The following is a 15,071-nucleotide window of genomic DNA, read 5'->3' on the forward strand; positions in this document are numbered from 1 at the left end:
ATCAGGTGTGAATTCTCGCAGTGAAATGAAACCAGATGCCCCCCAGACCTTGGCTGCTGCGGGAACCCCGGCCTGCCCTGAGTTACTATTTCCTGGCTGAACGATTCGGGTCTCCAGGGTTATTGGCCCAGTGAATTTCATAAGCATTTCACCCACTTGAAAAAATTAAATTAAGAAACAAGGTTATTCAAATGAAAGGCTCCAGCTGTTGAGATTTCCAGCTGGACCCATTGTTTTCCTGGGTTCTGTTGTGGTCCCAGTTCTCTCCCCTTGTTGTCCTTGGTTCCCACCTCAGGAGGTTTGGGGAAATTAATTATGTTTAAGGAATGTAAGTTGCCTAATGAGGTGTTCTTTCAAGAGGTGCTTTTTAAAATAATTTAAAAGTCTGATTGATGCCTTTCATGAAGTGAATGCAGAGTGAAACTCGAGAGCTAGACTAAAGGAAGAAACATGGAAAATTCTATGGGCAAGTCTGGCCTTTAGCTATCCTGTCTTTAAGAGCATTTTCTAGCACTTGGTATAGAAGAAAGTAAGGGTTGGGATTCTAAAACATTTCTCCTGATTATCAAGGTTCACATTTTTCCCTCCGGTACTAGGGAAAATACATGCTAAAGAAGTACTACCACTGAATTATATCCCGCCCCTGGCCCTTTTTTAAAGAAAATTATTTTTTTAATTTTTGAGGTACTGGGGATGAAACCCAAGGGATTGTACCTCTGAGCTACACCCCCAGCCCTATTTTTTAGTCTTTTATTTTTTTAAAACAGGGTCTCACTGAGTTGTGAAGGGCCTCACTAAGTAGCTGAGGCTGTCTGCAAACTATCATGTTCCGGTCTCAGCCTCTTGAATACTGAGATTATAAGTGTGCGCCATCATGCCCAACTAAAAATTTTTATTGAGACAGGGTCTTGCTAAGTTGCCCAGGCTGACCTCAAACTTGCAATTCTCCTGCCTCAGCCTCTCAAACAGCTGGCATTGTAGGCATGTGCTATTGTGCCCGGCTCATTTAATTTTATTTTAATAGTAAGCCTCTTTAACGCAAGCTAATGGATTTTCATTTTGTTTTGTTTTTGTCATGAAGATTAAAAGGGAAAGTCCAGGGATCTTTTGCAGGGGGTAAGTTCTTAAGTCAGGACCTAATTTTAGCACCCTGTGTCACGACTCTATTGTTCCATACACTGCAGGCTTCTTCCCACTGGCTTCCTTCCTGCATGTGCCTCCTTTCTCCTGTGTTTTCCTCTTTGTTAACTCTAAATATGTCAGCCATTGTGCTTTGTGTGTATTTGTGTATTTATCAGCAACTCTAAGTTGCTGATCCATTTCCCTAGGCCAAGTGAAATGAACAGAAACTGCAACTGTCCTCGCCATATGCAGAAGGAGCTAGCATTTGCAAATAGCATTTACAACCTGTTGTTATCTACATGCGCTTATTTTTATTTTAGTTTAGTTTTTGTGGTACTGGGAATTGAATCCAGGGGTGTTCTATCCCTGAGTTACACCCCACCTATTTTATTTTTTTATTTTTTTTAATTTTTGGTGGTACTGGGGGTCGAACCCAGAGGCTTTCTACCTCCAGGCTATACTCACAGACCTTTTTTATATTTTATTTGGAAACAGGGTCTCACTAGGTTGCTGAGAGCCTCACTAAGTAGCTGAGGCTGCCTTCGAACCCGTGTGATCCTCCTGTCTCAGCCTCCCAAGTGCGGGGATCACAAGCGTGCGCCACCACACCCGGCTTTATTTTTTATTTGGAAACAGGACTCACTATATTGCAGAGGGCCTCAAGCCCAGCTCACAGGCTCATTTTCCTTTGGTGTGGAGTCATGACTTCTAGTCATGATACGTTGAATCAGTGACTATCGTTACAAATTAAAATAGGAAACAGGAGGATCAAAGGTTTGAGGCCAGCCTTGACAACTTAGTGAGGCTCTCAACAACTTAGGAGATTCTCTTTACAAATAAAAAATAAAATAGGGGTAGAGGTATAGCTCAGAGGTAGAACACCCTGGGATTCAATCTTCAGGACCAGAGAAGAAGAAGGAAGAGGAGGAGGAGGAGGAAAAAGAGGGGAACCAATGTTATGTAAAGGCAATTTTGCACGCATGTGCTTGCGTGTGTGTGTGTGTGTGTGTGTGTGTGTGTGTGTGTGTGTGTGTGTGTTACTGGGGATAGAATCAAGGGACATTCTACCTCCAAGCTATACCCTAGCCCTATTTTATTTTTATTTTGGAGCAGGTTCTTACTAGGTTGCTACGAGTCCTCCAATCTACAATTCTCCTGTCAGTTTCCCAAGTACTGGGATTACACCACCCCCAGTTTATAAAGACAATTTTCAAACAAGCCACAGATTAAAACTCAGAGTAAAGTATGGCACACAGACACCCTGATGTCGACACTTCTGTTTCACGGCCTTCTCCATGACCTCAGATGCCCCAACATTGGCTTAAAATCACCAATGACCTGAATTGACAGTGGCTGATGCTGGGTGAAAGATATATGGAGGCTGATTATATTAGCTTTTCTTTGTGGATATTTGAAATTTCCTATAATAAAAAGTTAAGGAAACAGACACCTGACAGCCATATCACCACTTTTTCATATTTGCTCTTCAAAAGCCCGCAGGTCAGGCTCCAGGGCAAGGCTCTGTGATCAAGGCAGAGCTGGGTAACATCTCTGCCCTTCTGCATCCTCATCAGTAGAATGAGGATACCAAGAGGATCCAAACCCTGGATGGCCATGAGACTTAAATGAGGCGATACGTACTGACTGTGGGCTGCCTGACCCACAGCAAGCAGTCAGTAAAAGTTAACTATGGCTTTGGAATTTAGGATAGAATAAAGACATTCTGTCCCAGGTGGTTATAGTTTGCACAGCAAGTATTCAGCATAAAGCTAGACATATCGGAAGTTATTTTATTTTTACTCTCAAGAGGGCTGTGTGTGCACTAAAAGGGCAGGTGTCCTGGGATTGGTTCCGGATCTATAGCTTCTTCCATCGTAGAGCCATTCAAGTCTCTCCTCCTCTGTGTTGAGTCTTCTATAGAAACAGTTTAGGTTTTGATTCAATATTTGTCATTCAGTCCTTTTCCATTACATGCAAACACAGAAGTATTTAGTTTGAAAGTCAATTAAATGAAATTGCTGGAGGAGCGCATGTGCCAACTGCATGGATTTTGGGTCACAGATTCGGGGTTCAGAGCCTGACTCTGTCACTCGCTGAGCAGTTGTGGCACATAAAAATCCCTCAATAGATAGTTGCTATTAAATATATATATATATATATATATATATATATATATATATATATATATATACTAAGCGTGTAATTCCAGCATTTGAGAGGCTGAGACCAGGAGGATTAAGGTTCATGGACGGCCTCAGCTACTTAGTGATGCTCTTTGCAACTCAGTAAGACCCTGTTTCAAAATAAATAATAAAAAACAGAGCTGGGGGGAAATATATTTCTACCACTAATACGAATAAGTAATGTCATTATCATCATTAATCCATCAAGTAGTTGTGGAGTGTCTAATTTGTGTGAAGCACAATTCTAGGATACAGCAGTGAACAGCCCACATAAAGTCCCTTCAGTCGCATTCAAGAGGCCAGTCCCGAGGCATGTAATGATGTCTGGTGGTAACAAGTGCTACGAAAGATGAACTCAAGCAGGCCAAGAGGCGAGGAGCGAGGGGGGCTGTCCTGCAGACGCTGCTGTGGGGAGCCTCTCCTATGAGGTGGGATGTGAACAGAAGTACCAGGAGAGCCAGGCAGCTCTGCGGGAAGATCTTGCCAGACAGAAGAAACAGGAAGTTCACGTGCAATGGGCCAGCGGAGGAAGCAGTGCGTGTATTTGAACGGCAGAGGGGCCAGCGTGCCTGCGCTGCAGCCAGTGGGGGTGTGCTGAGGATGAGGTACCGAGGCCAGATCCTGAAGGCCTGGCCTGTCGTGGGGAGTTTGGGATTTCATTACCCAATGGGCAAAGAAGCTATAGGTCAGTTATAAGGAGAGAGTGACATAATCTATCTTGGGTTTGGAAAGATTTCATCTGGTGGCCATATCAATAATAGATTGCTATAATCTCGGCCAAATGGGATGTTGTAGAGAGAGAAGGGGGCAGATTCTACATATATTGTAAAGAAAGAGTAGAGATGGTGGTGGTAGCTTGAAAGTAGCCTAAGGGCTAGTGGTAGTCCAGGAACACTTTTTTTGTGAATGAGAACAGGGATATGAAATAAGGTATTGTGAGGCTTCCAGCACCACTCTCTGTGTAAGGCACAGGGCAAGGCAGCAGAGTAGAAAGGGAGGAGATGGTCCAAGCACAATATATGGAGCCAGGTGTGGTGGTGCAGGCTTGTAATCCCAGCATTTGGGAGGCTGAGACAGGAGGATCGCAGGTTCTCGGCCAGCCTCAGCTACTTAGTGAGGACCTCTGCAACTCAGTGAGATCCTGCTTCAAAACTAAAGAATAAAAGAGCAGGGCTGGGGGTGTAGCGCGGAGGTAGAATGCCCCTAGGTTCCCTCTCCAGTGCTGCAAAAAAGAAAAAATAGTACAATATATGCATGCATGGAAATGACTCACTGGAACTCATTAATTTGTACAATTAACATGTGTTAATAATTGTAAGTAAAACAAACAAACAAAAAACAACAGGGAATTGTTTTCCTGCAGCTACCTAAAAGTCTATGACAACTTTGTGTGAGTTAGAAAGTTGTGCCTTCTTCTCAGCAGAAGCATCTTTGTACCAGAGCATGTCAAGGTGGGGAGAAAAGTTTTCAGTGCCCACTTGTTCTACTGTCCCAAAACCTTCATTCAGGGCAGTGGCCTTGGGCTTAAGGGCCCAAAGACAGGATGACTCCAAGGTTTGGGGTTTACGCAACTAGAAGAATCCAGTTGTCATTACTGAGATGGGGAAGGCTGCAGATGGAGCAAGTTTGGGGAGGGAAATTAAGAATTCAGTTTATAGCTGGGTACAGTGGTGTGTGCCTGTAATCCCGGTATTTAGGAGGCTGAGACAGGAGGATCACAGGTTAAGGCTAGACTCATCAACCTAGCAAGACGCTATTTCAAAATAAAAAGTAAAAAAGGTCTGGGGGTATAGCTCTAAGGTGGAATGGCCTGAGGTCCAATCCCCAGTATCAAAATAAAAAAGAGAGAGAGAAAATAAGTTTATGAGGCCTATTAGACATTCAAGTAGAAAAGTAAGAGGCAGTTAGATACACAAATCTAAAAGTAAAGAAAGAGGTTGAGACTGGAATATAAATTTGAGATTCATTAGCATATGAGTTATTATTGCATGTTATATGTAATATGTTTCATATATAAAAATGACCTTAATCAAAAAATGTTAAAATGAGAAAACTTTTTCTTGATTCATCAGTACTCTTGATTCCTATGGATACTTTTAAATCTAGTTTTTGTTATTGTTGTTAACATATACTCAAGAAAAATATGTGTGTGTGTGTGTGTGTGTGTGTGTGTGTGTGTGTGTGTGTGCGTGTGTGTGTGTTTTACTGGGGATTGAACCCAGGTTATTCTACTTTTGAGCTACACCCCAAGCCCTATTTTAATTTTATTTTGAAACAGGATCTAACTAAGTTGTGGAAGGCCTTACTAAGTTGCTGAGGTTGGCCTGAATCCTCCTTTTTCAGCCTCCCAAGTACTAGAATTACAAACATGTGCCACCATGCCTGGTTCATTCAAACACATTTTTAAAGATAAGATGAAATCAGTTTATTTCATCACTCTAATTCCCAGTTCTAAAGATGACCACCATTACTAATTTCTTTTGTACTCATATAAAAATTTTCTATGAATATGTATATGAATATTATGCATATGTTTGCTTTTATATAAATGAGGCAAAACAGTATACTGTCTTCAAATTAGTTTCTTTTTAAATTTTCTGTATAGATAATATCAAATCATCCTTCACAAATGTCATACCAATCTATACTCCCACCAACAGAGTGTAAGATTGCTTTTTTCACAGTCTTAACTAATATTGGACATGACCAAACTTTTTAATCATTGCCAATTCTGGTAGTTGAAAAACAGTACTTTAAATTTTTATAAAGATTTATGTCTATTAGCCTTTTACATTTCTTTTTTTTTCTGTTATTTGCCTTTATACATTTTTTTTTTCAGTACTGGGGATTAAACCTAAAGGCATTCTACCTCTGAGCTACACCCTCAGCCCTGTTTTATTTTTATTTTGAAACAAGGTCTAAGTTGCTGAGGCTGAGCGCAAACCTGCAATCTACCTGTGTCAGCCTCCAAATACTGGGGATATAGGTGTGCACCACCATGCCAGGCATTTTCCTAGTTTTTAAAATGCACATTTCCCTTAGTTTCTAAAAGTTATTTTATATTAAGGAGATTAATCTTAAAAAGCCATTTTTCAAGTAAATTGTACCTTGAGTAATAGCTATAGTTAAAAAAAAAAAAACCACAGGTAACAAAAGAAGGAACTTTGACTGACACATGGAGACACTAGGGATAGGCTTTTTCTATTTCCTTTTTATTTCCCTTCCCAGCCCATTTTCCTTCCCTTTGCTCTATTTTCTTTAAAATGTTCAATGCCGCCGGGCGTGGTGGCGCACGCTTGTAACCCCCGCGCTTGGGAGGCAGAGACAGGAGGATCGCGCAGGTCCGAAGCCAGCCGCGCGCGCTGGCTTAGGAGACCCTGTTTCCAAATATAAAATGTAAAAATAGGTCTGGGAGTGTAGCCCGGAGGTAGAAGGGCTTCCAGGAACCCCAGTACCACCAAAAAAAAAAAAAAAATGTTCAATGCCCCTTGCCTGTGGGGTCAGGGGGATGGAAGTGCATGCAATTTTCTTACCTTATGGACTTAATAAATATTATCTTTAAATCTTGCTTTACAGTAGTAGGAAGCTCTTCCTTGACATACGTAGGACCTCATCATAAATCTGAACTTGGCACCGGTGCATTGTTTCTAAGGTTTAATTATAATCAGTAGAGGAAATAAAGGAGAGAACAAGTGTCCGCTACATGCAAGATATTATGCAAAGCCTGTACGGTTTATCTCTGTCATCTTCAAAGCCACCCCAGGAGGCAGCTTTTTTTTTCTTTTTTTTTGTACTGGGGTTCCTGGAAGCCCTTCTACCTCCAGGCTACACTCCCAGACCTATTTTATACTTTGTATTTGGAAACAGGGTCTCTTAAGCCAGCGAGTCTGGCTTCGAACCTGCGCCATCCTCCTGTCTCCGCCTCCCAAGCGCGGGGATTACAAGGGTGCACCACCACGCCCGGCAGGAGGCAGCTTTCATTACTCTCATTTTACAGATGAGGAAACCAACTCAAAGTACAATTAAGAAATGCACCTAAGTTCACATGGTTGGAAATAGAGTCAAATGTCAGACTCTAAGGGAAGGTTTGCGTGCCTTTATTGAATCCCAAAGTCCATGCTGTTTTTAGTCGTTTTGTTCTCCAGCTCTGCTAATAGAAGACTTCTAACAATTTCCTCATTTTTCTCAGTTGATAGATTTAGGGCTGAACTGACAGATATAAAAATATATTAATTCTTGCAGCTATTCATCCATATTAGATTATTAGATTGATAGATACAAAAACACATTAATGCAGGTAGTACCTTTGGAAAAATTATTAACAAAAGAATCTGAAGAACTCATTATGTGATTGTGAGGTTGGTGAATTATGGGTTTTCAGTCAGACTCTCTGATTTGCCTGTTTTCAGTAATTCCCACGAGCGTTTTGCTTCCCTCTGCCCTTTGAGCCTGGGCTGCTCAGCCCGTCCTGGGGGCTGCCGCGGGATTTGAGGTTAGCATGTGTGAACCTGCGCCTCTTTCTTCGCAGGCCTACAACGGGCACCATCAGGCCTTGGAGGTCCTTCTGCAGTCGCTGGTGGACCTGGACATGAGGGATGAGAAAGGCCGCACTGCCCTGGATCTGGCTGCCTTTAAGGGACACACAGAATGTGTGGAAGCACTCATCAACCAGGGCGCGTCCATCTTTGTGAAAGACAACGTAACCAAAAGAACCCCGCTTCATGCCTCAGGTGAGTCTCAGAAAGGGTCCATTACCCTCATTTTGTGCCCCCTTCATAAGTATGAATAAAAGGATGGCAGCATCTCCTTTCATCCAAATTTTTTAAATGCCTGTTTTCTTTCTATATCACATATACCTACACACTTCCAAAACACTTTGGACCTGCGGCCTCTCGGCAGATGATTGGTGTTTTCTGGCCAACAGCTTCTGGCCTTCTTAATTCAAAAGAGCATACAGAACTTGTGGTGGCGAAAGGTTGCCCCAAATTTTCTGAACAAAAGGCAAGGTATACATTGATCTTCAGAATAAATTACTTAGAACAAACCACATCAAAATCACATAGCTGGGAATAGTGGCACATACCTGTAATCCTAGTACTTGGGAGGCTAAGACAGGAGGATCACATGTTCACAGCACACCTCAGCAACTTAATGAGACCCTGTTTCAAAAAAAAAAAAATAGGGCTGGGGTGTAGCTCAGAGATAGAATGCTCCTGGGCTCAATCCCTAGTACACACACACACACACACACACACACACACACACACACACACACACAAAGCAAGCTACATGTGATGGTATATACCTGTTATCCTAGTACTTGGGAAATTGAGATAGAAGGATTGTAAATTTGAGGCCAAGGCTAAGCAACCTAGTGAAAGCCTCAACAACTTAGCAAGAACTTGTTTCAAAATAAAAAGGGCTACGAGTATAATTTAGAGGTAGAATGCTCTGGGGTCGATCCCTAGAACTTAGAAAAAAAAATTTTTTTAAAATATCACAGCACGCTGGGCGTGGTGGCGCACGCTTGTAATCCCCGCGCTTGGGAGGCAGAGACAGGAGGATCGCGCAGGTTCGAAGCCAGCGGTGCACGCTGGCTTAGGAGACCCTGTTTCCAAATAAAAATGTAAAAATAGGTCTGGGAGTGTAGCCCGGAGGTAGAAGGGCTTCCAGGAACCCCAGTACCACCACCAAAAAAAAAAAAAAAAATCACAGCACTGCAAAGCATAATATCAATGCTATTGCAGATCTTTCATATAAGGAGATATCAGACTGTGATCCAATGAGTAATCATCCTGCCAAGCTTGGCTTTTCCTCTGATTCCCGATGCATCAGATATAAAGACAGAGACTCTTAAAAAGTAAATGCATGTCTCGACAAAAAGGTTATTTGTCTTTTCTGGAATTCTGCTCCAATGCTTATGAAAAGCTGTCAAGATACTTCTAGTGTATACCCAGATCCACAGATCATGTAGAAGAGTCTCTGGCTCAGCTAAGATACATCTGGGCTCTGGAAATTCAGTGATGTCAGTCTTTGATGAGGTTAGTGGATATTGTCTTAGAGAAATAATTGTCTTATACAGTGAAATATCTTCGAAATGAAAAGCACAGAAACAAAGATAATTTTTCAAAAACTTTTATGATTCTTGTTACTAGGGTAATTTTTCTAGAGATGAAAGAACTTGTAGAATTATTTCTATCTACATCTCTTAACTTCCAAGCCACTGAAGAGAGAAAATACAGAGATTGGAAAAAAAAAAAAACAAAATAATAACAACAGCAAAATAAAATAGCTGTTGCCTAATTACCTGGAAATAATTGTTGGTAGAAAAATTTTAATCATGCTGTTAATGATAATTGGTGCAATTGAGTTAAAAATTTTTAATTTTTTATTGGTGCATTGTAGTCATACGTCTTAATGGGGTGCAAGATGGTGGAGGCATACATGCACACATCATCCAATTAGCCCTTACCCAATTAATTTTCCATCACATTTAGTTTTTCTGGTTTCCTAGGCATTCTTGGTACAAAGTTCAAATATCGTTCTTCCCTTTTTAAGATTAATTTCCCCTTATTAATGTAAGCATCCTTCTTTGTTGCCATATGATTTCTAACAATTAATTACAAAGAGTCTATTTTGGTTGTGAAAGATGGCCCTTGTAAACAAGTAAACAACGACCAACCATCTTGGGCTTTCATTTGCCACTGTGATGTAGGTGTGGTCCAAGGGGGCCCCCTAGTGGTCAAGATGACTAGTCCCTTCAAAATTTCCTCGTGTCATTCATTAAAAACACAGGGGCTGTCATTTGATTCTGTTCTCTACAAAATGTCTGCTGCCCCAAAGCTTTAGTCTGTGGCTTGAGGACCTGCTTACCAACTCCCTTGAGAAGTCAATTCTTTTGTTTCTGACCGTTGGAGTACTGAAGGAATGGTAGCTTGGGTTGATTATAGCTTGGGCCCAGATAGATGCTGTGATAGCCATGGTCTTTGAGCAGTGTAAAAAATGGCTGTCACTAACAGCCACGGAGAAGCTGAATGAGTCTGCAACAAAGCTGGACCTGGCAGGGCCCAGCCAAACATGATCACATATTTTTTCTAGAGAGCAATTGGAAAAAAAAATGCAAGGAAGTCAATGAGAATGTAAGTTTGGCTATACTTTTTTTCTAAGGGGCACTTCAATTTTTCCTTAGAGCTGTTAGCCAAGTTCACAAAGCTACTGCGTGTGTACACACACACACACACACACACACACACACACACACACGACACAACAAGAAAAAGCATGAAATTGCAAAATTGTTTTGCTTTCCAACACACTGGATGAGTGATATGAACTTAGATCATTTTTTTCTTATGTTTAGTCAAAAATCAAATATCCTTGGAACTGTTGTGATCATGAGCATTTAAAGACTATCTAATTGATATAGTAAGGAGAACCAGGCAAAATACAGTTGTTGTTGTTTTTACTTTCATGAAAACAGCTGTCATTTCTTTGGTAGTCATTTCCTTTGGGGTATACATTAAATTCCTTGCATATTTCAACAATGATGACAAATTTAATGTCTTTTTTTTTTAAGCAGCAATAATAGATTACCTGTAACTCCAATCCACAAAATTTCCTCCTGAGATACATAAATGAAATGTTGCTGAGAATGAGCTGAATGTAATGGACTAAAAAAAAAAAAAAAAACCCAGGGCATTATTCCTGTAGTTCGTTTGAGTGCTGTCGATGAATGTGAGCTAATTCTGATGTGCATTGTCCCTGAACACGGTGTCGATGTTAAATTAGCGTTCTCTCATGACTGGCAAGCAGTAAAAAGGACTGTGAAAGGCAGCTCTGAGAAGAGTCTTTATCAGCCTAACATAGCCACATCTATTCCCTTCTCTCTCTGCATCCTTAACAAGGGAAATTCAATGTATTTTATGGTGTCCTGATTGTTCGGAGAGGAGAGTAGTTCCTATCTGGAATTTTAAACATGATTTTTCTCATCTTGCTCCCTATGTGGAAAGCCATGTCTGTTGTTGTAAGCTTTTCCGTTTAAGAAATTTGAAGTGCCTTACCCTGGGGATTATCACCCAGCCCCCCTCTCTCCCTCCAGGCACAATTACCTCTGAAAAGAGGCATCTGGCCAGGTGCAAGGGGCTCCCTCCAGCCCCAGCTGGTCAAGGCTGACACATAGGGTTGGGGCCAAGCTTCTTGTCTACAGCAGGCTTTGCAGGGCAAGGAGGGGGCCGGGTGAAGAGCAGCCCTAAAAGGGGACCTAGAGGGTATCTGGGTCAGAGCTCGCAGGAAAGAGGAGGCTGAGGAGGAGGAGGCATGACCCTGGAAGGCCAGGAAGCACAGGCTGTGCTTTGGGACTATCAGGATACATCAGGGTCTCACCCGTGTGTCTCCCGAATGCCAGTCAATCACCAATGAGCAGTGAGCACATTGATTGCATACACTTTTCTGGATTGATGTTTCACTTAGGCACCATTAATCAGCGAGAACTTTCCTTGAATCATCTACCTGAAATCTAAAGCTCCCAGAAGGGGCAAGCCCTGTTCTCTTCTCCCTTCTCTTCTTCCTCCCCCTTCTTTCTCCTCTCCACATCCATAAGGAGGGAAGGTCAATGTATTTTACAGTGAATTTTCTCCTCTTCCCATCCTACTGTGGTCTCCTCTTCTCCCTCTTCCCCCTTCTTTCTTCTTAGAAAGGGCCAGAGGCAGATAGAACAGGATCATTCTGTGGAAATGGGCATCTCTCTTAGAAGAACAAAAAAGGAAAGTGACCCGGGGGGAGAGGTATCAGTTCTATACAAGGAGATAAGAGAAATATAGGAGAAATGCCCTGGACACAAGAAACAGAAAAGGAAGGTGAAGATCAGAGTTCCCTGACAGGGGGAAGGGGAAGCTGGAGGAGGCCGGCTGCGCCCAGGCCATCTTGAACTGGAAACCCCAGGGTACCCATCTGCAGGGATGGAAGTCACTGATTTGAACTCCAAATAAGTTTTACTTTGAAGTGATATCTGTAATGTTAGTCTATTAAAAGAATGTTCATTGTCTTCTTTTTCAGTTATTAATGGTCACACCCTGTGCTTGCAGCTATTACTAGAAATTACTGACAACCCAGAAGTGGTTGATGTGAAAGATGCCAAAGGACAGTAAGTGTTCCCGCACTTGGCCCTGGGCTAATATTTTAATCACAAGAGTTAACTGGTTGGTTGGTTAAGTAACCGAGAGGGCTGACTGCTGAATTCTACATTGGGAGGACACATCTGGGCGAACTTCCTGGGTGAGGGCCTTAGAACAATGGGGTGACTTTGTGCTAGAAAGTGTATCCAGGAAAAGCATGTGGGATGGAGGTATAGGTTTCTCAGTGAAAAAGACCACCCTTTTATGTCAGTGGTCATGTTTCCTGGCTTTTTTTTCCCCTATCCTTACCTTTGTTCCCCTCTTTATTCCCATCTTTCCCATTTCTGAAGCTATGTTCCTATTTTTAAATTAACAATGGCCACAGGACAGAACCCAAGAGATTATTTCCATCATTAAAAATTCCTTAAAATTTTACCCTTCCTTGAGGTTGTTTTTTCCAAATATTTGTCATTATTTGTCTTATTCCCTACCCAAGCTTTTCTTATAAATAAAAAATGCCAGCTGGGTGTGGTGGTGCATGCCTAGAGACAGGACAATTGCAAGCTTGAGGCCAGCTTTAGCAACTTAGTGAGAACCTGTTCCAAAATAAAAAATAAAACAAGGCTGGAGGTGTGGCTCAGAGGTAGAATACGCCCCAGTATCACAGAGAAAGAAGGAAGGAAGGAAGGAAGGAAGGAAGGAAGGAAGGAAATACAGAGTAGAAAAGCACTGGCCCCCAGCCCAGAGTACTTGCGTTGGCACTATAGTCAGACCTAGAAACCTGCCTCCTGGATCCAGCACTCTGTCCTTTTCCCTAGACCCATCAGGCTTTTCAAGAAGGCGGCGCTGCTTTGTTCAAATGCAATCTTAGGCAGAAGTTCAACGTAGAATACTATGACAGTAGAGAAGCTCTAATAGAAGTAAGAGGGTCTTCCACAAGTGCACACTCCCTCAACACTCCATAGTTCTGGGAATGACGCGATTAACATGAAGATCTTGAGAGGGACCCTTTCCCTGCCCACCCCTGTGGATCATTCCCCCAACACCAGGGCCACTAGAGCAGAGGCAGATCACTTAGTCTAAATAGGTATCAAATTGGAAACACAGAAAAGACTAAGCTATTGTCCAGAATAAAAGGAGAAAAGTCCTCTCACTAGAAGTGAGCATTGTTGTTGTTAACCGCCTTTTTAAAAGCCTAATCATCTCTCTCCACAGAACCCCACTGATGCTTGCAGTAGCCTATGGGCATATTGATGCTGTTTCATTGTTACTTGAAAAGGAAGCAAATGTGGATGCTGTTGACGTCATGGGGTGCACAGCTTTGCACAGAGGGGTGTGTACATCTTTCTCAGCTTTAGTCCGCGCTTTTTCAATGAGCTTGTTTCTTTTTTTTTTCCTATATGAATATTTGGTAAAAAGGTTGTTTCATAATATGGCCAATTAACCTCAGATGATCAGAAAGAAATCACAAAATCTTGTGCAAAGGTAGAATAACAAAAGGTGCTCTTGGGTCCTGCTTTTAAGATTTCATTTTAAATTATGATAATGGATACATTAATACCTACTGTTTGTGGAATTGTTTCTGCTTTCTAATCATAAAATACATATGCACCATGAAAAATATGTAAAATATTTTTTAAACACAGAGGACAAAATCTACAACTACCAGTAATCATATCTCCTGAAGATCATCACCTTTTGGTGTATTTATACCAAATCTTTTTGCATATACAAATTTGTTTTAAACCTTAAAAAGAGAGAATACTAAAGGTACTGTTTTGAACCTTTTTTCCCTTGTATATCAAGGGCCTTTTTCTATGTCATTAAATACTTTTTTGTATCATAATTTCTAATGCTTTATTGAGTGCAGGTGCCATAATTTATTAGTGATTATCTGATTTTGAGTCATCCTGCTATTTCTAAATGTTCTATTTTCTTAACATACATTCATGTAACATACACCATGATGAAGTTCAGTGTGACAGGTACATACATGCACAGAGCTCTTGGGGAATTTCTTCCCGGAGTCCCACCCCGCTCCCTCCTCTTCCTCGTACATGTTATTGAGATTGGCATTGATAATTTTATATATGTACAGAGCATTATTTGAAGTGTTCCCGTCATCAAATCTCCCCACTTATTTCCCTCACCTAGACCCCCTCCATCACTCTACTGGGGCGTCTCTTTTTTTATCTGGAGTTTCTTTTGTTTTTTAATTTCTCTCTAGTTTCCATATATGAGAGAAAACATATGATCCTTCACTTTCTATGAGTAGCTAATCTCTTTTAGCATAATGTTCTCTAGTGCTGTTCACTTTCCTGCAGTGACATAATTTGTTCTTCTTTATTGCCGAGTAGAATTCCATTGTGTATATATTCCATTATTTCATAATTCATTCATCTTTCCAAAGATACATAGGCTGGCTCAAAGATACCTAATTTGGCTATTGTGAATTGTGCTGCTATCAACATGGATATGCATGATCACTGTAATATTCTGACTTCATTTCCTTTAGAAAAACAGCCAGGAGTGGTTAGAGATGGATCCTTTGGTGGTTCCATTCCCAGTCTTCTGGAGAACCATCACAATGACCTTCATAGCTGTTGCACTAATTTGCAATCCTGTAAACAGTGTATAAGAGTTCTAATTTCCC

The 15,071-nt window shown here is 41.4% G+C and overlaps 1 protein-coding gene across 1 annotated transcript in view; it reads left to right on the forward strand.

Annotated features, from left to right (window-relative positions):
* ANKRD44 (ankyrin repeat domain 44) overlaps positions 1–15,071 on the forward strand; it is a gene marked incomplete at both ends in the record, with an annotated part of 322,519 nt that overhangs the window by 292,419 nt on the left and 15,029 nt on the right. Inside the window, 3 exons of the mRNA XM_080689357.1 lie at positions 7,834–8,035; positions 12,360–12,447; positions 13,634–13,751. Coding sequence (XP_080545483.1) covers positions 7,834–8,035; positions 12,360–12,447; positions 13,634–13,751 — 408 coding nt within the window. The remainder of the gene's footprint in view (positions 1–7,833; positions 8,036–12,359; positions 12,448–13,633; positions 13,752–15,071) is intronic.

Source organism: Muscardinus avellanarius, assembly GCF_963383645.1.
Source record: "Muscardinus avellanarius genome assembly, chromosome: 2".
Taxonomy (NCBI): Eukaryota; Metazoa; Chordata; class Mammalia; order Rodentia; family Gliridae; genus Muscardinus; species Muscardinus avellanarius.